Source organism: Panthera uncia, assembly GCF_023721935.1.
Source record: "Panthera uncia isolate 11264 chromosome A3 unlocalized genomic scaffold, Puncia_PCG_1.0 HiC_scaffold_11, whole genome shotgun sequence".
NCBI classification, from domain to species: Eukaryota; Metazoa; Chordata; class Mammalia; order Carnivora; family Felidae; genus Panthera; species Panthera uncia.
In genome coordinates, this window is record NW_026057578.1 from 31,360,511 (window position 1) to 31,383,395 (window position 22,885).

Consider the following 22,885-nt stretch of genomic DNA (forward strand, 5'->3'; position numbering starts at 1 on the left):
TACCTATTGTGAAATGTTAACCATTTCTCTAACCCCCTGCTTTTTTTGCGTGGTATCAGTTTTGGTAGTCTTTTTTGTTGTGGCTTCACCTATGAACAGAATAGTTTGTGAAAGTAAAGAGCAGGGAAGCAAGGTCACACATTCTCTGATCACACAACTACATAAACAGTGTATTGAGCTTAAGGAACAGTGTGATAAAGGTAAGAGATCTGTCTCTATACATCTTCACTGCTCTGAGTTTAAAGCAAGGCAACTTCTGTGAAAAACTTCTTGTTGGTCCCCAGGAAGATTCTGCCTCTGCCAATCAGAGCCTTGTGGTTCTCCCCATCAGGGCTTATGATGGCCCTAGAAGGCTCTGCTTGTTGGAATGCTTGTGGTTGCATTTGAGTGACACCTGGTAAATCAGCCATAATGTCCTTTCTGAGAATGCCCATGTGTCCCCATTCCTCACCACCACCCCCAGTGTAGAAAAATGTGACCAGACCAGGGGTCTCTTTGCTAAGTTGTAGTCCTGCAGCTACTGCATCTTTGTCCAGGGGTCAGAACCTTGGTTGCATATCAGAATCACCTTTGGAACTCTTTGAAAATCCTGGGGCCTGCCTAGTCCAACTGAATTAAGAGTGTCTGGATTAGGGTCCTAGTGTCTGTGTGCAGATAACCCACCACAGGTGATTGTGCTGTGCAGCAACCAGGATTGAGAACGACTTTGACGTCATCATTGCATTATAAACCCACTGTCCTTCACATCAGAATCATTATATATTCCCTACATTTGATTGTTACATCAGCCATCATTATAATTCCTAAGCTGACATTTCATTTATGTTGCCATGTTCCTTTGGACCAACTGGGCCTACTTTAAAAAAAAAAACAAAAACAACTCTGTCCTGAGCCCTTGCTAGAAACCTGACAGCAGAGACACAGCACCTAGTTTTAGGGGAAACAGTTGATGATAAAAATAAAAACAGGATACCTAGCCAGATTATGCATGTAAAAGGTCCATGTGTGGACCTGAATTGTTACAGCTTTCTTTTCTGTCTTTTATATCATTGTGTATATAGCGAATTAGTGTATTATAGGTAGAAGCCTGGTTAACTTCCACAGTGGCTAGTTATCTATACAAATAAATCTTACAGTTTATACATTTTGCTTACGGTGTGTAAAAGTTCCATTTTTCTCTCTTACTCCTTTTTATCCCCCTCTTACTCCTTTTTTATTTAAGAAATAGATATTAGCAGATAATGGTTTCAGAATACATTTAATGGTACTGAAAAAAATTTAATACTAAGAAATGGCATCGGCAACTTTTCATAGTTTTTAGACCTGAAATAATGCCTTTTAAACCATGGGCTCAATTTAAAAATAGAAGCTGTAATGTTGGTGGAAATTAAATGTTGTAAACAGAGGAGGGTATTTGGATGTAAGTCTTCTAGCCCTGCTAAACCAGTTTTTAAAAATTAGGCTAATACTAACAGTCATCATTTACTTTATATTTTTAATCCTCTTTTCCTCTGACCATTTAGTAAGCCATCATCATCCTCTCAGACTAATAAGGGATTACAAATAACAAAAATAGTGAGGGGCGCCTGGGTGGCTCAGGTGGTTAAGCATCCAACTCTTGATTTCAGCTCAGGTCATGAGGTCATGATCTCAATGGTGGTGGGATTGAGCCCCCACATCAGGCTCCATGCTGAGAGCCTGCTTAGGATTCTCTCTCTCTCTCTCTCTCTCTCTCTCTCTCTCTCTCTCTGCCCTTCCCTTGCTCACACTCTCAGAATAAACATTTTTAAAAATGATAGCTACTGTTTATAAGCTAGATATCATAGGGCCCCTTGGGTTGGGCACTGCACATGTCCAGAGCACACTATCAACATAGCAGTGTGAACATTGTCTCCTGTGGTTATGCAGTGCACAGCACGCACAGTGGCCTTGCATTGGGCACTTACTATGTGCCAGGTACCAGATTTAAGTGCCTTATACACAAAAATCTCATTTATTCCTCAGGGATATACGTGATTAAACAAGGAAGCTGAGGCTCAGAGAGATCTGAGAGCAGCATAGCCAGTACATGGTAGAGCCAAAATTTAAACAGGTTTTCTTGGGGCACCTGGGTGGCTCAGTCAGTTAAGTATCCGACTCTTGATCTCAGCTCAGTTCATGATCTCAGGGTCATGAGTTCAGGCCCCATGTTGGGGCCTAGGCGTAGAGCTTGCTTTAAGAAAAAGAATAATAACAAAAACCCAGGTCTGCTTGACTCTGGAAGTCCACACTTTTAACTCTTATGTTATTTAATCACTTTTCTGACCTGCCGTAGCTTGTTTACTCAGGTGAGCATTATTGAGCCACTTTATTACCTGATGTATAAAGAAGCATTGAAGCCTTTGAAATTAAAATTGGTACTCATGTGTTTTCTGTTTGAACGTGAAAACGAAGCATAAAATGAAGTTGTATAATATTCACATGACCACAGTCATCAGAGGCAGGCTGCCTGGATTTGATTGAATCCTCACCTCCCACCTTCATAGCTACTGTGAGTTAGTGTATGCAGGGCTTGGTTTCTACGTGATTAAGTGGGGATGTAATAATGCCTTCCTACCTCACTACTGTGGTAGTGAAGATTGTATAGTAAAACTGTTAGAAGAATACCTGGCAGGGGTGCCTGGGTGGCTCAGTCGATTAAGCGTCCGACCTTGAATTTTGTTCAGGTCATGATCTCATGGTTCATGAGATCAAGCCCTGCATCAGGTTCTGTGCTGACAGTGCAGAGCCTGCTTGGGATTCTCTCTCTCTCCTCTCTCTGCCTCTCCTCTGCTCGTGCTTTCTCTCTGTCTCCCTCCCTCTCTCTCTCTCTCTCTCTCTCTCTCTCTCTCTCTCTCAAAAATAAATAAATAAACTTAAGCAAAAAGAATTTCTGGCATATAGCTGATATTTGTAAGCAGTTACTATTTGTTTTTCTTTTACTTTGGTTGATTCTCTTAAACCTTTTGTTTCCTTAGGCAGTATGCAATGTTGCTCCACGTGGTGTGTATGTTTGTGGTAATACCACAACCACCTCTGGTTTGACTGTAACTCTTTCAAAAGATAGTTGCTCTGGAGATTTTGCTTTGGAAGCTGGTGCCCTTGTACTCGGTGATCAAGGTAAGAGACCAAACTCTCCACTGTTTACAACATTTAATTTTTCACTAATATTACAGCTTCTATTTTTAAATTGAGCCAAGGGTTTTAAAGGTATTATTCCAGATCTAAATAATTAGTAATTCTGGGGCTTTTGGGTTTTTTTTTTTTTTTAAGTCTTTTCCAGTTCATTTCTTTACATTCTGTTCAAGAGGCATTTGGACAGCACTGTATTGACCAGTGAGTTGAGAATGAGTGCCAGAAAAAAATAACCGGAAATGCAGTTTACCCTGCGGAATTGAAACTGGTACTTAATGTCATTCATTGTCAGAATCTTGTGATAGACACAATTATATATCAAGTCAGTCAAGTCAAATAGGTATAGATAACTCCTTGCACTTCCCATTTCATATCAACCATCACAATTGTTTAAAAGACTGTTTTAAAGCTTTACGTCAAGCTCCCTGTGGGGTGGAATATGGTTATCTGTTGACTGCCACATTTATCTTGTCTAATACATAGGTGCATAGTAAGTACTTGCTGAATGCATTACTATTACTTAGTTCAGAATACTTCGAGATGCCTTGGAACTGAAAATAAGGTAAATGTTGTTATCCTTTACTCTCAGAGGACTTACAATAAGAATTTAGACTATTACATTATAATTAGAATTTTGCTGTATTTTAACCCATCTCATTGGATGTTTGTCAGGATTTGATGGAGAGTTTATAAGAAATCCAGTTGGAGGGCTTAGCAAGAAGGGATCTCTGATTAAGCATTGCTACCTAAGTTTCTCTTTGTGATGCTGTAACTCTATTGGAAACATGTTCCTATGTATGTGTCAGGCAGTGCCCAGATTCCAGTCCAGTCAAGGCCATTCATTCCTTTGTTTGCTGGCGACCTCCACATTTCTGAATCCAGATCCTATCAGCAGCCCCCACCCACCCCCTTCCTTAATACTTTACCTGCTTGGTTTCCAGGACACTCTACTCTTCTGGTTTTCTTACTTCATTAACTCTTCCTTCTCAGTCTTGGTCTTTATCTCCCTAACCTTAACTGGTTGGCACCTCCAGGTGCTTAGGTTTTGTACCTATTTTCTTCTTAGTCTATGTTACCTTCTCAATGATCTTATCTAGTCTCATGGCTTTGCCTACCTATATGCCGAAAATTTCCAAATTTATATCTCTTCTTCCTTGAACTCCAGGCACATTTTTTTTTTTTTGAGAGAGAGAGAGAGAGGGAGGGAGAGAGAGAGAGCATGAGCAAGCGCAAGCAGGGGAGGGGTAGAGGGAGAGAGAAAATCTTAAGCAGTCTCCATGCCCTAACTTGGGGCTCAATCTCACAAAATCAAGAGTTCGATGCTTAACTGAGCCAAAATCAAGACTTGGATGCTTAACTGACTGAGCCATCAGGGCACCCCCAGGCACATATTTCTTTTTTTATTTTTTTAATATATGAAATTTATTGTCAAATTGGTTTCCATACAACACCCAGTGCTCATATCAAAAGATGCCCTCTTCAAAACCCATCACCCACCCTCCCCACCCTCCCACCCCCCATCAGCCCTCAGTTTGTTCTCAGTTTTTAAGAGTCTCTTATGCTTTGGCTCTCTCCCACTCTAACCTTTTTTTTTTTTTTTTTCCTTCCCCTACCCCATGGGTTCCTGTTAAGTTTCTCAGGATCCACATAAGAGTGAAAACATATGGTATCTGTCTTTCTCTGTATGGCTTATTTCACTTAGTATAACACTGCCCAGTTCCATCCACGTTGCTACAAAAGGCCATATTTCATTCTTTCTCATTGCCACGTAGTACTCCATTGTGTATATAAACCACAGTTGATGGACATTTAGGTTCTTTCCATAATTTGGCTATTGTTGAGAGTGCTGCTATAAACATTGGGGTACAAGTGCCCCTTATGCATCAGTACTCCTGTATCCCTTGGGTAAATTCCTAGCAGTGCTACTGCTGGGTCATAGGGTTCTTAATGCCTGTTTTTACAGTATCTCTATAACTTCCTCAGACTTAACACATCCGAAATCAAAACTCCGATATTCTCCTTCAGACCTATTTTTATAGTCTTTCCCATCTCAGTCAATGATAATTCCATCCTTCTATTTGCTAAAATCAGAAAATGTACAGTCATATTTGGTTTTTACATATACCCCACATCCAGTCTATTAACAAATATTGTGGGCTCTACCTTCCATATATATATATATATATATATATATATATATATATATATATATACAGTATCGAGACTTCTCCATTGCTGCTACCCTGATCCAAGACACCATCATCTCTTACATGGATTATTACTGTGATCTCCTAGTTGGAATGCTTGTGACCACCCTTGCCCTTTCCATTGTTCTTAACAAGGCAGAACAATCCTGTTAAAACTCAGATAAAGTTATTCTCCTGCTCAAAACCCTCCAGTGGCTTCCTATCTCACTCGGAGTGAAAGCTCAAGTCTTGACAGTAGTCCAGGGCCATTCACATTCTGGCCTTTTAATCACCTCTTTTGCCTCATTATCTACTACTTCCTTCTTATTCTCCAGTTACACCACCAGCACATTTTACATTCCTGCATTAGGCTTTTTTACTTGTTATTCCCTTTGCCTGTGCTTCCCTTACTCCAGATAAGTCCACAAGGCTTGTTCCCTTTCCTCCTTGAAGTTTTTGCTCAAATGTCCTTTCCTTACCCGAGAAAACTGATCTTATATAATTATGCCTATCTCATGTAGTTGTTGAAATATACTATCTTTTGAATATGCATATCTCTTATTTCACCTGTTTGAACATAAGTCTTTAAGCTTTCTGAGGGTCATTCGTATCTTCATTTTTGTAGCACTCACAACACATGCCTTGCCTATGAAAATGTTGAATGAGAAAATATTACATAAAAGTTAGTTACGACAAGTGTTTTATTTGCTGTAAAACAAGCACAAATTCTCTACTGTATGACATTTTATAATTTTAACTGCTGGAAACAATTACAAATAATTTCCTTATTGTGGAACAGTTTGCATCCTGTAAGATTTGGAACTTAACCAAAGAAAGCTTTTTGTCTGTATTATTTTACTGTGACTGTAGGTATTTGTGGGATAGATGAATTTGATAAGATGGGGAATCAACATCAAGCCTTGTTAGAAGCTATGGAACAACAGAGTATTAGTCTTGCTAAGGCTGGCATGGTTTGTAGCCTCCCTGCAAGAACTTCCATCGTCGCTGCTGCAAATCCAGTTGGAGGACACTACAATAAAGCCAAAACAGTTTCTGAGAATTTAAGGTAAGTCTCTTTGGATATTTATACCTTTAATGTATTGAATCCTTATAAATCAATAAGAAAAAGATAACTGAGGACATAATAGTTCACAGAAATGATAATTTCTAGTAAATGTACAAAAACATGTTGAGCACAACAAATTAAAGCAATGAAGTACCATTGATAGCTACCAGATTGGCAAATATTTTATATATTAATAATCATTATTAGCAAAGGGTTGGGAAAATAAGTTCTCACATATTCAGGTTAGCGTATTGAAGGACAACTGGCATGTTTATTATCACTGTTTGAAATATACATTCCATTTGTTTTAGCCAGTTCTACTTTTAGGAATCATACTCACAGAAATAGTCATGTAAGTGCACAGAGACGCATTTACAGGTTGGGTATTATGCCATTGTATATCACAGACAAAAAGCGGAAACAGCTTAAAATGCGCATTGGTAGGAAAGTGGTTAAACTATGGAAGGCCGAACAGTGGAGAATAGCAGGTATAAAAATGGAAGTAGCTCTGTGTGTGCTGATAGGGAAACATGTCTGTGCTTACTGTTAAGTGAAAAGAGCACATTACATATTTACAAATGGGGTATGACCCCACTTTTTCCCCAAAACAGAGTTTGTATTGGTATGTGTGTATGCTTTGTCTTCTAGTTTGTTCTGTACAGGTTGGACAAAAGGCATAGGGAGGGGAAAATAGGTTGAAGTGATTGTGGAAGTGAGAAAAAGACAAAAGAATGCCTCATGTGAAAAATTGGAAGCTTAAATTCTAGAGGGAAAAAACCCAAATTTCTTAGTATTTGATAATTTGTACCTTTAATACAGAAATGGTACATGGCAAAATATACAGTAGTACTTGGAGATGCTATACCACCACCACCAAAAAAGTCAATCTAGGGACCCCTGGGTGGCTCAGTCGGTTAAGTGGCCAGCTCTTGATCTCAGTTCAGGTCTTGATCTCAGGTCATGAGTTCAAGCCCTATGCTGGGTATGAAGCCTACTTTAAAAAAAAAAAAAAAAAAAAAAAAGGTCAATCTATTAGTTTTTCTTATTAAAATGACAAAGTGCTATATTAGAAAGATCCTATTGAACAAGGACTTGGTTTTTAGATTCTGGTTTTTAGTGGTACCCAAACCTGTTTTGGGGTGTTGACCAAATTCTTTAGCTACTCTGAATTTCAGTTTTATTGTCTCAAATAGAAGGATAATCTGATTGGTGGGATCAGGGACGATGACTAAGTAGAACACAGCATTTTTATTATAATGATTCTAATGACTCTAAGAAAAAGTGGGTTTTTTAATCTAAATAATCATAGATGCTTTGAGAGACTCAATGTCTTGGTGAAAGAAAACATACAAAAGATTAAAACGACCCAACTAGATAACCCCTGGTGTATCATATAGCATTTGTTTTAAAATTCAAAGGCATTGTGAAACTTACCATTAGGTAGTAATATAGAACACAGACATGGTGTGAGAAGGGGCCTTATCATTAACCTACCAAAGGTAGGTACATGTATGACTGGTGTGTGGCCTGGTGTCTCTCCAGAGTTGGTGGGTGTATCGAATACAAAAGCTATTGTTTGTTTCTTTAACATAAACTTTATTTTTTTAAAGTTCTACATGGAACTTCAATAGTAAATAAGTAAATGGTTTTCTACTTGTTTTGATTCCAATCATTGTTTCTTCCTTCTTCCCTGCCTCTTAGAATGGGGAGTGCCCTGCTGTCCAGATTTGATTTGGTCTTTATCCTGTTAGACACCCCAAATGAGGACCATGATCACTTACTCTCTGAACATGTGATTGCAATAAGAGCTGGAAAGCAGAGAACTGTTAGCGGAGCCACTGTAGCTCGCATGAATAGTCAAGATTCAAATACTTCCGTACTTGAAGTGGTGTCTGATAAACCATTATCAGAAAGATTAAAGGTATGAATGTTTCCGCTCCTTAGTCATTCATTTCGGTTCTGTTTGGATGTCAGAGTTCAGTATGTTGCTTATTGTAGAGTAGTAATATATAAGCTTTCATGCCAAAACCTTTTATATTACAGTAGTAGGGTTTATATAAACTGCATTAGAAATAATCTGTCACCTAGACTCAGAGCTGGAACTACAGTGTTGGGCTTCTTTGGAAAGTCTTTTAGAACTTTATATGTATCTAAACAGGTTATTTTAACAGAAGGGTTTTATTTGCTATCCTTGTAATCTTTTTTTATCATGCTTCAGGTGGTTCCTGGAGAAAAAATAGATCTAATTCCCCACCAGCTGTTGAGAAAGTACATTGGTTATGCTCGGCAGTATGTCTATCCAAGGCTGTCCACAGAAGCTGCTCAGATTCTTCAAGATTTTTACCTTGAGCTCCGGAAACAGAGCCAGCGGTTAAATAGCTCACCAATCACTACTAGGCAGCTGGAATCTCTGATTCGTCTAACAGAGGTTTGTTTCAAATTCATGCTTTTTTGACTTAAAAATGGGGGCAAGAGGTGGTATGATTTCTGTCAATTTCCTGCATAATTAACTTGATTTTTCTTCCAGCTGAGAGGCAATTAGAAATGGATGTATAAAAATGTTTAAAAATGTTTGGCCATATCTGTAACAGAGCCAATCAAGCCACTTCTTTCTAGGCACAGAACCAGTTACTAACCATGCAACTTCCCCCCCCCTCCCCCTTTTAATGACATTGAAGACTCCTGGAGTGTGAGAAGTAGTTAGGTTAATTAAGGATTCTGAGATTCTAAGTTGAATATATGGGAGCATGGAATATGTCAGTATTTGATTTGATACATGACAGGTCCATAAGGATAGTACCTGTTTTTCTAATAGCAGTAACATTTATTCACAGGTTTGGAATGCTAAGAGAACTCTGGCAGTTAAAATAGCTGGAGTTTGGGCTTTTTGCTTTAAAATCAGATTATTTCTTCTATGTTGTTTTAACAAATTGGTTAGGCATGATTTCCTGAAAGTAAAAGGCAAGGAAAAACCAAGGGTATTTCATAATCAAATTTTCTGAAATGAACACTCAGAAAGATATATGTTAGATAAAAATAGGTTTTAATCCTACTTTATTTAGTTCATTTATTTAGTTTATTAAGTTTATTTGTTTATGTTGTTGGGGGGGAGGAGCAGAGAGAGAGAGGGAGAGAGAATCCCAAGCAGCCCCTATGCTGTCAGCATGGAACCCAGTGTGGGGCTCGAATCCACAAACTGTGAGATCATGACCTGAGCCAAAATCAAGAGTTGGACATTTAACTGACTGAGCCACCCAGGTGCCCCTAATCCATATTTTAAATGAGCGATTGGGGTGCCAGAGTGGCTCAGTCAGTTAAATGTCTGACTTTGGTTCAGTCATGATCTTTTGTTCGTGGGTTCGAGCCCCACGTCAGGCTCTGTGCTGACAGCTCAGAGCCTGGAGCCGCTTCAGGTTCTCTGTCTTCCTCTCTCTCTGCTCCTCCACTGCTCGCATACTGTCTCTCTCTCTCTTTCTCAAAAATAAACAAACATTAAAAATTTTTAAAATAAAATGAGTGATTGTTTTCATACTCAAGTTTTCAGATAATTTTATTCTGACTTTGATATTATAGTCCTCCTCCTGCAATCAGTTTTTGTGTAAAATGAATAAATGAAACAATCTTAGACCTACTTTACCTGCTCAAACGATGTCAAATATACTTACTATTGTTATTTAAAAATGGTTTTTTTATTTCAAAGGCACGAGCAAGGTTGGAATTAAGAGAAGAAGCAACCAAAGAAGATGCTGAGGATATAGTTGAAGTTATGAAGTATAGGTAAGATTAAATTTTAAATGCTGTTTTAAATGAAATATCAGTCATCGTTTCATCTCAAATTAAATATTTAATTATGCCAAGCAAAATTATTTTTACTTAGCCCATTGGATCCTTTTAACAAACTATATTTTCTTGGTTTAAAATATTTGTATAAAGAAACAATCTTTATATTAAAATGTTTTGAATGGGTATACATTCACATAGTTATAAAATCAATTCAAAAATACATATTTTGAGAATACTCAAAAGGAACAGCCTCATAATGGGTAAAATCATCATTAACACTTAAATGACTACCAACCCTTTCAACCAATTCCTAACATTCCCTTTTGTATAAATATCCTGTTGGTTTAATAGTCTACTGTGCTTGGACCGTCAGTTTCCTCTTTTACACGATTCAGTACTAGGGTTTGAGGGGTCTTGTAGATGAAAATTTTACCAAGCTGGCTTCATTCCCTCTCTAGTTGACTTCATTGTGTTGGAGACCCTCAGTTGCCATTTGTCAGCAACCAGACAGTCTAGGAATTACTAGACTGTCTCATTCAGTGTGCTGCCAGGGATTCAGTGTACAAGCATGTGAAATAAAGGAGTGGCCATAAATACCAGTTGTCTGCCTGACTTATGGTGGACCTAGCTTCCTGGCAGACCAGACCAATAAGAATCCTAGAGATTGCCTACAGGGCACCTAACTGGCTCAGTTGGTAGAGCACGTGACTCTTGACCTCAGGGTCTTGAGTTCAAGCCCCATGTGAGGTGTAAGGCTTACTTGGAAAAAAAAAAAAGATACCTAGAGATTGCCCCAACAGAGATTCTTTTTTCACTAGAAAACAAAGCCACTGAACCTAACCGAAATTCCAAAAAATTTGGATTCTAACTTTGTTCCCAATTAAAAACAAGGACCACTAGTAGGGACTCCTTGTTTAATGATAAAAAGTTGCCTCTTAGTTTAGAATTTTTCTTAACAGACTGCTTTTTTTTTTTTTAAGTTTGTTATGAGAGAGAGAGGATGCGCATGTGCGTGAGTGGGAGAGGGGCAGAGAGAGAGAGGGAGAGAAAATCCCAAGAAGGCTCCATGCTGTCAGCACAGAGCCTGACATGGGGCTTGATCCTGCAAACCATGAGATCATGACCTGAGCTGAAACCAAGAGTCGGCCGGTTAACCAACTGAGCCACCCAGGCTCCCCTGAGCATCCTGCTCTTAAATTCTCCACCTGTGGCAGTGGGGCTATCATTGCTACTCCTGGTTTCCTTTTCCATTTAATGATCTCTCACCCTTTAGACCTACTGGTGCCTGGCTCTACTGAATAATATCATGGATAGACTTGGGCTATCCAGCAAATCAGGGATCAAACTACCTTATTACTCTCTCTTACCTGTAACATTCTCTTTTTAGGCTTTACCCTAACTTAGTTTCCTTAGGCCTCAGACCCCAGACATTGCCTCAAGCAGCCACCTAGTATTTCCCCACAATAAGTCCACTGGTCTGATTCATTCTCATATCTGAGAATTACACATTATAAATTACACATTAAACCTTTTCAATAAAAATGCCATATTGATTCTGCATGTCTGAATCTTCATGTCGGACAGTGTTTACATGTACTTTTTCCATCCAAGAGGAACTCTTCCATATTTTTTTGTGTAACTTTGTATTTTTTTCTACTACTTCTCAAAGTTGCCTTGCTGGTAATTCTGAATTAGTTTTAGGCTGTCAATTTACTCCTGAACTCCTGAAAAAAGAGATCTCATTGTTAAATATAAGCAGTATCTACATGAAATTACTGGTTTGTTTCCTTGAACTGAATGTGCTTTATTGGCTTTTACACAAATTTTCAGATAAAAAGAATAGGTTGATTCCTAGTGATTGGAATTATTTCCTAGTGATTCCTAGTGACTGCAGTTATTTCGATGGTAGATATCAAGATCCAGTTAAACACAGAGACTAGGTTGTGAATTACCTGTTTTATTATACTTACCATGCTTTCTGTCCTTAGTCTATGCTCTAGGAGAGCAGGGACCCTATCTGTCATCTTTACCAGTGTACTCCCAGGGCCCATACCTAGCACACAGCACACCCTCAGTAAATGTACTGCATTGATAGTAAAGTTGACCATGGGAATCATCTTTCATTCATTAACTCTTCTATTTCAGAGTTTCCCTCTCTTGAGTTGTGAATGTTTGTACTTAATGTGGTCTTGAATCTATAAAACTACATTTTAAGCAGAAGCAGAAGCCAAAATAAAATCTAAACTGTGATACAGTTCATCATAGTTATCAAAGCACATAGCTATAAAAACTAAATGTTTATGGCCAACAGTTCACTTAAGTTTTCTTTAAAAATGTACTAGGAAGCACAGGAGAATAGAGCCACCTTCAAAGATGAAACATCATTGAGTTTTTTCTATTTCAGCAAAGTGGCTCAGATATTTATAAATCTTCACATCTGAAGCCATGTATCTCAGATTTAAATCCCAGATATTCCACTCATTGGCTGTGTAACCTTTGGCAAGTCACTTAACTTACCACACTTTGCTTCTTCATCTGTAAAATGGGAATAAGAATAGTCCCTAGATCAGAGGATTGTTGGACTAAATGGGGTAGCATATGGTGATTAAACATAATTAAGCTAAATATGAATTGTTAATACATAGTAGTTTAAAGCATTTTTGACAAGTACCTTATGAAAAATAAGCTATGGTTTATTATATTTACATAATCATATTACATTTCTTACCATTTATTAGTCTGATTTGGATGATTCATTCCTATTTATACAGCTTTCTCTTTCACGTAAGCTCTTATCAGGAAACAAAACAAAGCTATGTTTTTAGTAACCCTATAAACTCATTGCTGTAAGCTCCTTAAGGGCAGGAATTACATCCGTTTTATTCACCAGTGCAAGTCTACTGCCTAGCAGGTGACCAGTTTATATATGATTAACCAATTCCTGATTAAATAACACCTTTGCCTCTGGGCTTTGTGTGAGATTATATCTGTCCCATTGTACAGGGAGGGAGTCATCCACAGAGCTGGATTAGAAATGATGGCTAATTTTATCTCTCACTGGTGTTTTCAGACTTCTGGCTAAAATCCACTAGCAAGAGTGCATATGTCTTTCTTTGATGATACTGTGAAAATAAGAGGAAGCAGCAGAGAACTAAAAATAGTAGGTGGATCCTTTAATATCTAACCACCATTACTGCAAGTCAGCAGAACGGTTCTAGTTCATTCCCACAGTATTTTTAAACATCTTTCATCTGCCAGGTGCTGCACTAGGAGCTGGGAACATATCTTTGTCCTCTAAAGCCTAAATTTAGTATGTTTAGAATTTCTTTCTTTCATGAATCAAAAAGAATGTTCCAGGCATTTATATCATAGTCTATCAACTTTGTATTCTTACGCTTTTCTCTTTTCAAATGTAGATGTTTCTTAAAAGTGGCAACTGTGTCCAAAAATATTTTTATCGGCACATAGTTCATACCATAGTGAATTTCATAGTGGCTGTTCAAGCAATACATGTTGAAATCTTTGCTATGTGAGTCTCATGGTTATTTCCACATTTTTCTTCTTATGAACTGGGACAAAAATTTCCATAGCCGTGCTACATTGGGTAACTCTGTTTTCCTCCCTTCTCGTTAAGCATGCTAGGAACTTATTCTGATGAATTTGGAAACCTAGATTTTGAGCGATCCCAGCATGGTTCTGGAATGAGCAACAGGTCAACAGCAAAAAGATTTATTTCTGCTCTCAACAACATTGCTGAAAGAACTTACAATAACTTATTTCAATTTCAACAACTTCGGCAGATTGCCAAAGAGCTTAACATTCAGGTATGATAAGCCAAATAGTTAATCTTGTTTATGAAAATTTCAGGAGGTCTTTATTAAGTGTAGAATTTTTAAATATCAGAATATTTTGATGACTGTGGAAAACAGTATGGAAATTACTCAAAAAATTAAAAGTAGAACTACCCTATCTATGATTCAGCAATCTCACTATGGTACATTTACCCAAAGAATACAAAGGAATTCAAAGGAATACATGCACCCCTGTGTTTATTGCAGCATTATTTACAATAGCCAAAATATGGAAACAGCCCAAGTGCCAATTGTTGGATGAAGGGATAAAGAAGATGTGGTATAGAAAGAGAGAGCACGCACATGTGCTCGCTCGTTCTCTCTCTCTCTCTCTCTCAAAAATGAATAAATAAAAACGTCTAAGAAATTTTTTTAAATGTTTATTTTTGAGAGAAAGAGAGAGAGAGAGAGAGAGAGAGACTGAGATGAGTGGGGGAGGGGCAGAGAGGGAGACCCAGGATCTGAAGCAGGCTCCAGGTCAGCACAGAGCCTGACACGGGGCTCGAACTCACTAACTGCAGATCATGACTTGAGCCAGTTGGACGGTTAACTGACTGAGCCATCCAGGCGCCCCGAAGAAACAGACTCTTAGCTATAGTGAACAAACAGATGGTTATCAGAGGGGAGGTGGGTGAGGGAGTGGGTGAAATAAGTGATGGGGATTAAGAGCGCACTTTATCAGGGGCACCTGGCTTTCTCAGTTGGTGGAGTGTGCTCCTCTTAATCTCAGGGTGGTAAACTTGAGCCCCATGTTGGGTGCAGAGATTACTTAAGAATAAAATCTTTGCTGGGGCACCTATGGTGGCTCAGTCAGTTAAGTGTTGGATTCTTGATTTTGGCTTAGGTCATGGTCTCATGGTTTGTGGGTTTGAGCCCCATATTGGGCTCTGCACTGATGATGTAGAGTCTGCTTGAGCTACTCTCCCTCCCTCTCTCTCTGCCCCTCACCTGCTCATTTTCTCTCTCTCTTTCTTTCAAAATAAATAAATAAGCTTAAATGAATAAATAAAAATAAAATCTTTGCAAAAAAAAGTATCACGAGCACTAATATATGGAATTGTTGAATTGCTATATTGTTCATCTGAAATGAACACTGTATGTTAACTACACTGGAACTAAAATTTTAAAATAAATAAATATAATGGAGATTGAAAAAATAATAAAAGATTTGGATGAAAAGAATGGAATAGGCTTTTTTGAAGTATTTTATTTATTTAAGCTATGAAATTAGCTGCTCAGAGCTTTAAAAAAAAAACAAAAAAAAAAACCTAGCAGTGTTAGGGTTCCTGGGTGGCTCAGTCAGTTACACATCCCATTCTTGGTCTCAGCTCAGATCTTGATCTCAGGGTCATGAGTTCAAGCCCCATGTTGGACCCTACTCTGGGTGTGAAGCCTACCTAAAAACAAAAAACAAAAACAAAAAAACCCAGTAGGTTTTATCTAAAATGCATACCTACCTCTTTTGTAGCATCTTGATAGTTGAAGGAAATATAAGAGACTCACTTTCCATGTTTTTCTGACAAAATCTCTTGTGGGCAAGTCATCTTACATCTTTGCATCTCTGTTTCCTCGTTTGTTCAACAGACATGATTCCAGGGGCCGACTTTGGCTCAGGTCATGATCTTGGGGTCTGTGAGTTCGAGCCCCACGTCGGGCTCTGTGCTGACAGCTCGGAGCCTGGAGCCTGCTTCGGATTCTATGTCTCCCTCTCTGCCTGCCTCTCTCTCTCTCCCTCTCTCTCTCAAAAATAAATAAACATTAAAAAAAAATAGACATGATTTCACCTGTTCTGCTACTTGAAAGTTTTAGTGAAAATGAATGTAATAAGACTTTAAACATGTAAGACAGTTTATATGGAAAACTGCCCACTCAATTTCAAAATTGGAGCTACTCTAATTTTTGTTTTGAAGCTAATCTAAAACAAATACACAAAAAATACTCTGGATACTGGAGTTTTTAATTTTGATTAGCTCGGCTAATCAAATAGAATAGAATCTCACAATAGAATTGAAAGCTCATATGTAAGCACTTTTCTCTATGAGGAAGTACAAATAAATTTATTTGCCCAAGAAACTTGAGAAATGCATGTTATGGTTTGAGAGATTCATTTTATAAATCATGTTTTTGCATATTATTTAATGGGCTGTTTTTTGATGTTTTGTTTCAGGTTGCTGATTTTGAAAATTTTATCGGGTCACTAAATGACCAAGGTTACCTCTTGAAAAAAGGCCCAAAGGTCTACCAACTTCAAACTATGTAAAATGACTACCAACCCAGGACGTCTTGAGATTATTAGCAATTTAAAACTATCTCAGTAATAAAGAGTATGTAAAAAATATATATATATATATATATATATATATATAGTGTTCTCTGGAAAATGATGTCCTAAAATTAATGTAATAGGAAAAAAGATTTAAGAAGTGATAAAGCCATGTGTTTAGTTTTTACAGCTTCTCTGAAAGATGAGAAAAATAAATTGTTTATATTTTTAAATGATGTAATTATATGTATTATATATAGTTGTATTTTTGACCTCTTTTATTCTTACTTTTTTTCTATAAAATGTCCATCTGAGTAAACATTTGCTAAGTTACATCTTAATGTTTAAATAGCTCTGACATACAAAAAATGAATATCTTTCAGAAATAAATTGAAACCAACTTTCAATTCCAAAAAAAGTTTGGAAATATTTTATATTGACACATTTAATTTAACATCTTAGTTACTGAAAAAAATTTTAAACCATATTATGTTTTATTACCAAAGTTAAATATGTACCTGTGCGTTTTGTTTTTTGTTTTTTTTTTTAATGTTTATTTTTGAGAGAAAGAGAGAGAGTACAAGCTGGGGAGGGGCAGAGAGAAAAGGGGACAGAGGATCCCAAGCCAGCTCCACGGTGATAGCAAGTCCAATGTGGGGCTTGAACTCACAAATCATGAGATCATGACCTGAGCCAAAGTTGGACGCTCAACCAATTGAGCCACCCAGGGGCCCCAAATATGTACCTATATTAAGTCAATAGCTGTGTAAGGCTTATTAAAACCAAGCCGCCTCAACTCACTACACAGAGGGTGAGGATGCTGTTCTCCTATTCTGTGTACGTACATAAATACACATACACAGTTTCCCATTTCTTTCCAATTTAGTTCTATGTCCTCTTTCTTGTTTCACTCCCTCCTTTTAGCAGAATCGATCTTCTAGTAGCTTCCTGAGAAAAAGTTCATAAGGCAGATTCTACCCTTACCTCTGGATTGGGCATAGAATTTTAGTTTGTAAAACTAAAATTGGATGTTGCTGTTTAGAAATCCAAGACCACAATCGCTTCCCAGCCTTTTGGCTAAGATCAAGTGTAGAAATCCAAGGCCATTGTGATTTTTATTCATAGCATGTGACCTTTTTTTCTTCTTGAGAGGGTGCTTAGATCTTCCCTTTTCCCAGGTATCCTGAAATTGTATAATGTTTAATAACTATCCTGGTGGTCTCTCATGCCAAAAATATTGGTGTTACCGTTACCTCTTTTTTTCTCTTATCCCTGTATCAGTCCATCAACAAGTTTTCTCAGTATCTTTAATTGGTTCCAGTTCCACTATTCTGGATCAAGCCACCCTCTCTTGTACCGCTTTATAAGGATGACGACTCCACTTTATTCTGTTGCTGCCCCAGCAGGCGGAACGGATTTTTGACACATACCCCTCTGAGGTGGATACACAGACAGTGGGTGATTATACCACTTGTGAATGAGGACACAGAACTTAACCAAAGTAGGTAAGCAATTTGACGTAAGACTATGAAAAATAATAAGAGCATAAAAAGGATTTCTACTAATAAGATGGAGGCATTCTCCTCTTTTTCTCCTATGAAGTTGCTCAAAACCAACAAGGAAACTGAGAAATACAAATATATAGTCCATCTTCTGTGAACTAGGAAACAACTGAAACCCCAAACCCCAACACACTAGGAAAAGCTGCCAAAAGCTGTCAGGATGACCCAGGTAGCCTTACAGGAGGGAAGAGGCGAGACGATGCCTATTGGTGAATATCTTAGAAGAAACCAACAAAGTGTATTTCTTAAAGTATACTTTAAATATCTTTGGGGGTAAAAAGTAAAACCCCATGTTTGTAATAGTGTGAATATGGCATACAGGTTGGCAGCAGCAGCTTCTCTGGATCTTGCTGGAACACAAGAAATAGAACAGGAGAGGTTAAATGAGAAGTCACACTGATAAGCCACCATGAAGGAGGAAAAAAAAAATCTGGCTATGCTCAAATTTCTCCAAAGCAATATTCATCAGTAAAACAATGGAACATTGCCTACAAGATTGTTTTTTTAAGTTTATTTATTTTATTTTTTTTTTAACTTCTTAAGTTTATTTTTGAGACATGTAGAGAGCACAAGCAAGGGAGGAGCAGAGAGAAAGGAGACACAGAATCTGAAGCAGGCTCCAGGTTCTCAGCTGTCAGCACAGAGCCCAACACAGGGCTCGGACTCACAAAGCACAAGATCGTGACCTGAGCCGAAGTCGGATGCTTAACCAACTGAGCCACCCAGGCACCCATGAATTTCATAAAAATGTCATGTTGACAGTAGTAAATATTTTAATTAAAAAAAAACATTTAATAATAATAGGTAGTGGGTCAGATTTGGCCCATTTGGCTATAGTTTGCAGCATCTTGACTGCAAATAGTAAAAAACCTGACTTGATTAAGTAGGAAAATTAGGGTTTTTTAAAAGAATTTTGGTTAGCTCACAGAATTTGGAAGACTGGAGAACCAAAGGCTGAGCTTCAAGGAGCAGTTTCTAAAACCATGCCTTAGGATTGGTCTGAAGACCAAGCCACTGTCACCCTACTGCCACACGAGGCACTAGAGGAGAGTGCTGTGCCTCCCTGGTCCACTGATGCCACTTCTGTACCAGGGACACTGGGAAATGACCGCCCCTGCAGAAAGGTGGAAGAATGTCCCCCTCCCCAACACGTACCAAAAGAGCCACAAAAAGTAATTCACAGGGTCTGTTTCAATTGCTGAATTCAAAAATAGAAATCTCATTCAGAAACACCTGACTGATGGAGGCCAGGTTCTATGCCTCTTTCATAGAGTGCTAGGGAGTGTTTTGGGTTCTGCTTTAGTGAGGCAAGACCAATAAAGCCAAACTTTCTCATTTGTTATGAGACTATTCAAGTGGTACTAGACTGCCAGACCAATATCATTCGTGTATATAGAGCCAACAAACACGTCCTAACATACAAGAACTCAGAAAGCATGAACATTCTTGAAGAATCTACCAAAATGTGACTTATAGCAAACTAGATGAACAGGGGGAAAAATTGGCAATGTACATTGGATATTTAATTGTAAGATAAAAACTAAGATAAATGTGGGGATAACTGCCACAGAATAGAATATAAATATTAAGTCCTGATTTTAAAAAAAAGATAGGAGGGAAAAGGTATATAGTGTAAATATGAGAACTTCATCTTTAAAGGCTGGGGTGGAGGCTTAAAAGGTATTTAATGCTGATAAATCTATTAATAGAATGAAAAGCATATTTCACAAAAGTGAAGTCAGATAACAACAAACAAAATAAAATGGTGGATGAGAGAGAGGACAAGGATATGTACTACATAAATGGTATGTTCATACATTATATATATTTATATATATAGTATAAATATACTAAAGGATATATACTATATAAGTAGTATGTTAATACATCATAAATATAGTCTAAATATACGACATTGTGTTGAAAGAGGAAAATAATAGATACTATTTATTTAAAAAATCAAAGGCTATTACTATTATATAAAATCACAGGGAAAAAGGTAATAAATTATCAGAAGAAACTCTTCTGTGATTTCTTACATATTGTGCTGTCCATTTGGCATCCATTAATCACAAGGCCAACCTAACAGCCAAAATTGTTCACATCTCCTCTGCAATCCCAGCTTTTGCAACTAAACCACAAACCACAAACCCCATCAGTGTTTCACTTCCTGCCCAGTAGGGGACATCCCTACCTAAAAACTTCCCACCAACTATAGCAATAAAGGCCTAGGGTTTCCCCTCACTTCTGCCTCCTGACCAACCCAGGTGCTTCCCCATGTGGCCCTTTGTGGCATATGCCCCCTTCTCTTGGTAAATGTAATTAATGCTTTCAAAGGCAATTGTCTCGTGTCTGTCAGCTTACCATGCCCAGTTAAGACAAATCCCAGGTACAAATTTTAGAAGCACAAAAACAGCAAGAAAACATTACATCATGAAAAGTTTTTAAAATAAGAGACTAACATATTCATAACAAAAGTCAACCTAAATCTAAGTATGTCATAATAATAAATACAAATGGGCTCAACTCACCTACTGAAACTAGAAGACTTTCAGATGGGTTCACAAACTCTTATGTGCAAGACACACCTAAAACAAATGTCACATGTTGCTTGTGAGCTGACGTTAATCCCGGGAAACTCAGAATACCACTGTAGATTATAGCTGGGTGAATAGGGGGGTGTGGAGCTCTGGGGAGCAGCTAATAGCTGTTTAGTAAACAAAACGATGCCTTCTACATTTGCCCCATGTTCATACTGTCCCCTGAAATCCCACTGCTCTCATGTTCCTCACTCACTCTGCTTCAGCCCCATTTGGTCTCTTTGCTGGTTCTAGAATATGCCAGGCACATTTCCTATCTTTAGGGTCTTTGCACATGCTGTTTCTGCCATCCAGTTTGCTTTTCCACCAGAGAGCCACATGGCTCATCTTCCCAACTAGCTTTGGGTCATTACTCAAATGTCAGTCTTTTAGCGACATCTTTCCTGGACACTTTAAAACTGCACTCCCCCCACCCTAATTTCCTTCCCTACTGTGTTTCTTTGTAGCAATCGACACGAAATAACATACTATGTAACTTACTCATCTTTATGTCTGTTTCCTTAGTCCCAGCTAGATTGTAAACTCCATAGGGATGGGAAATTTTTACTACTATCTTCACTGTTAAATCCCCTGTTCCTATAACAGTACCTGGCATGTGAAAGGCACACGGTAGATATTTTCTGAATGAACGTCAGTCTGGCGAAGAGGCATGTGAATGAGCTTCTCAGAATGTGCTCTGGGTATGAGAATATTTGTGTCCATGTGAATGCTCACTAAAGGAACTTCATAATTAAATGGATGTCACCTACTCCATGAACATCAGCTAGTCTATTTCTCTAGCCCCCCCCCCCCCCAGTCCTTGCTCAATGAGTTCATGAACAAAGTGACCATGAGGCCAAGGTTGGCAGTTCAGCTTGCTCTCTCACCAAGCCTAAACTTCCCCTCACCAAGACTGGCACAGACGATCACCATTGCTGTGTATCTAATTTGCCAGTGGAGGCACCTATCCTGAAACAACACAGTACGGTGTTTCAGGGGGACTAGCTTGTTGCTTGGTGAGAGATCAATTTACGCTGGGCCCCGAGGGGGCAGCTATTTGTTTTCACTGGAGGGGAGAAGGGAGCTTATTTTGGATATCTGCCCTTCCTGCCTTGTTTCTTTCAGCAATGCTATATGTGAATTTACTCAGCTTATTCACCTTCATGATATCCCATGTAATATTACTTCTCATGAAGACATTTTACAACTGAAGAAGTAAGGCAATGGGTTGAAGTTCATATGCTGTCTTTACTATGTACCCCATTAGCCAAAAGCATCTGGCCTAGAGAACATTAGAATGGACAACAGCGATTCAGTTATGGTGCCAGATAGGTGACAATACCTTGCAAGTCTGGGATCTTCTCTGAGCTAGTGACTCCTATATGATTCTGTTTCTCCTGTAGCCAGGATACACAGGCCTAGGAAAAAAGGTGTGAGCGTTGTATCTTATCACTGTTAGTGAAGCCCAATTTTTAGCAGCTAGAGGTCTTCCAAAGGAGGCATACTTTTTTTTTTTTTTTAATGTTTACTTTTGAGAGAGAGAGAGTACAAGCAGGGGAGGGGCAGAGAGGGAGGGAGACACAGAATCCGAGGAAGGCTCCAGGCTCTGAGCTCTCAGCACAGAGCCCAACACGGGCTTGAACTCACAGACCAAGAAATCATGACCTAAGCCAATGCTTAACCAATTGAGCTACCTAGGCGCCCCAAAGGAGGCATACTTCTATCAGAGGACATAGCAACGGCTCCATTGAACTGGAGGCTGAGACTGCCGCCTAAACATTCTGGGCTCTTAACACCTGTGAAGTAGAAAACAGAGGGTTACTGGGGTTGCACCCAATAATGAGGGGAAACTGGGTCACTCCTACAAATGGGGGCCTGGAGGACATTTCTGAAACTGAAGAGAATCTTCCCACGTTCACATCCACCAGTAAAAGAAAAGGTCATGGAAGGCTACAGGCAGGATCTCTAAAGGCTCAGACTCCTCAGGAATGAAGCTTTGAGTCACTCTGCAAGGTAAAGAATCCAGAGCAGCTGAGATGCTGACTGAGCAAAAAGGGAGTAAGGAATGGGAATGGAGGGAAGATAGTTCTAAACATTAACTAGAACTTCATGACCAGCTGGGGAAAGGCCTGTATCTGTACATTAACCACTTTGCTTTCCCTCCCTCTTATTTTCCTCTAGTGGTTTAAATGGACTGTTAATAATCAGCTTGATAATTTAGTCTTTGGGACAGAGGTTATCAAGGTGAGAATGTAGCTGAAACAGAAGAGGAATGAATAAGCACCACGCTGTCAGTGACACCTTAATAAATAACACTTCTTTTATAAAGGTGGGAAATCTGGTTCTTGCATCAACGTGTTATAGTTGCTATGGTTATACACAAGTCTATGAATGGGTAGAGTTTTGAATGTGCATATTGCCGAGCCAAAGAGGTGAAGGTCA

The 22,885-nt window shown here is 38.5% G+C and overlaps 1 protein-coding gene across 1 annotated transcript in view; it reads left to right on the forward strand.

Moving 5' to 3' along the window:
- Positions 1–16,714, forward strand: part of MCM8 (minichromosome maintenance 8 homologous recombination repair factor) — a 44,651-nt gene extending 27,937 nt beyond the window's left edge. The window contains exons 13-19 of the mRNA XM_049651114.1: positions 2,997–3,138; positions 6,210–6,405; positions 8,107–8,326; positions 8,624–8,833; positions 10,106–10,182; positions 13,823–14,012; positions 16,207–16,714. Of these exons, the coding sequence (XP_049507071.1) occupies positions 2,997–3,138; positions 6,210–6,405; positions 8,107–8,326; positions 8,624–8,833; positions 10,106–10,182; positions 13,823–14,012; positions 16,207–16,299 (1,128 nt within the window). The 3' untranslated portion in view covers positions 16,300–16,714. The remainder of the gene's footprint in view (positions 1–2,996; positions 3,139–6,209; positions 6,406–8,106; positions 8,327–8,623; positions 8,834–10,105; positions 10,183–13,822; positions 14,013–16,206) is intronic.
- The last annotated feature ends 6,171 nt before the right edge of the window (positions 16,715–22,885 follow it).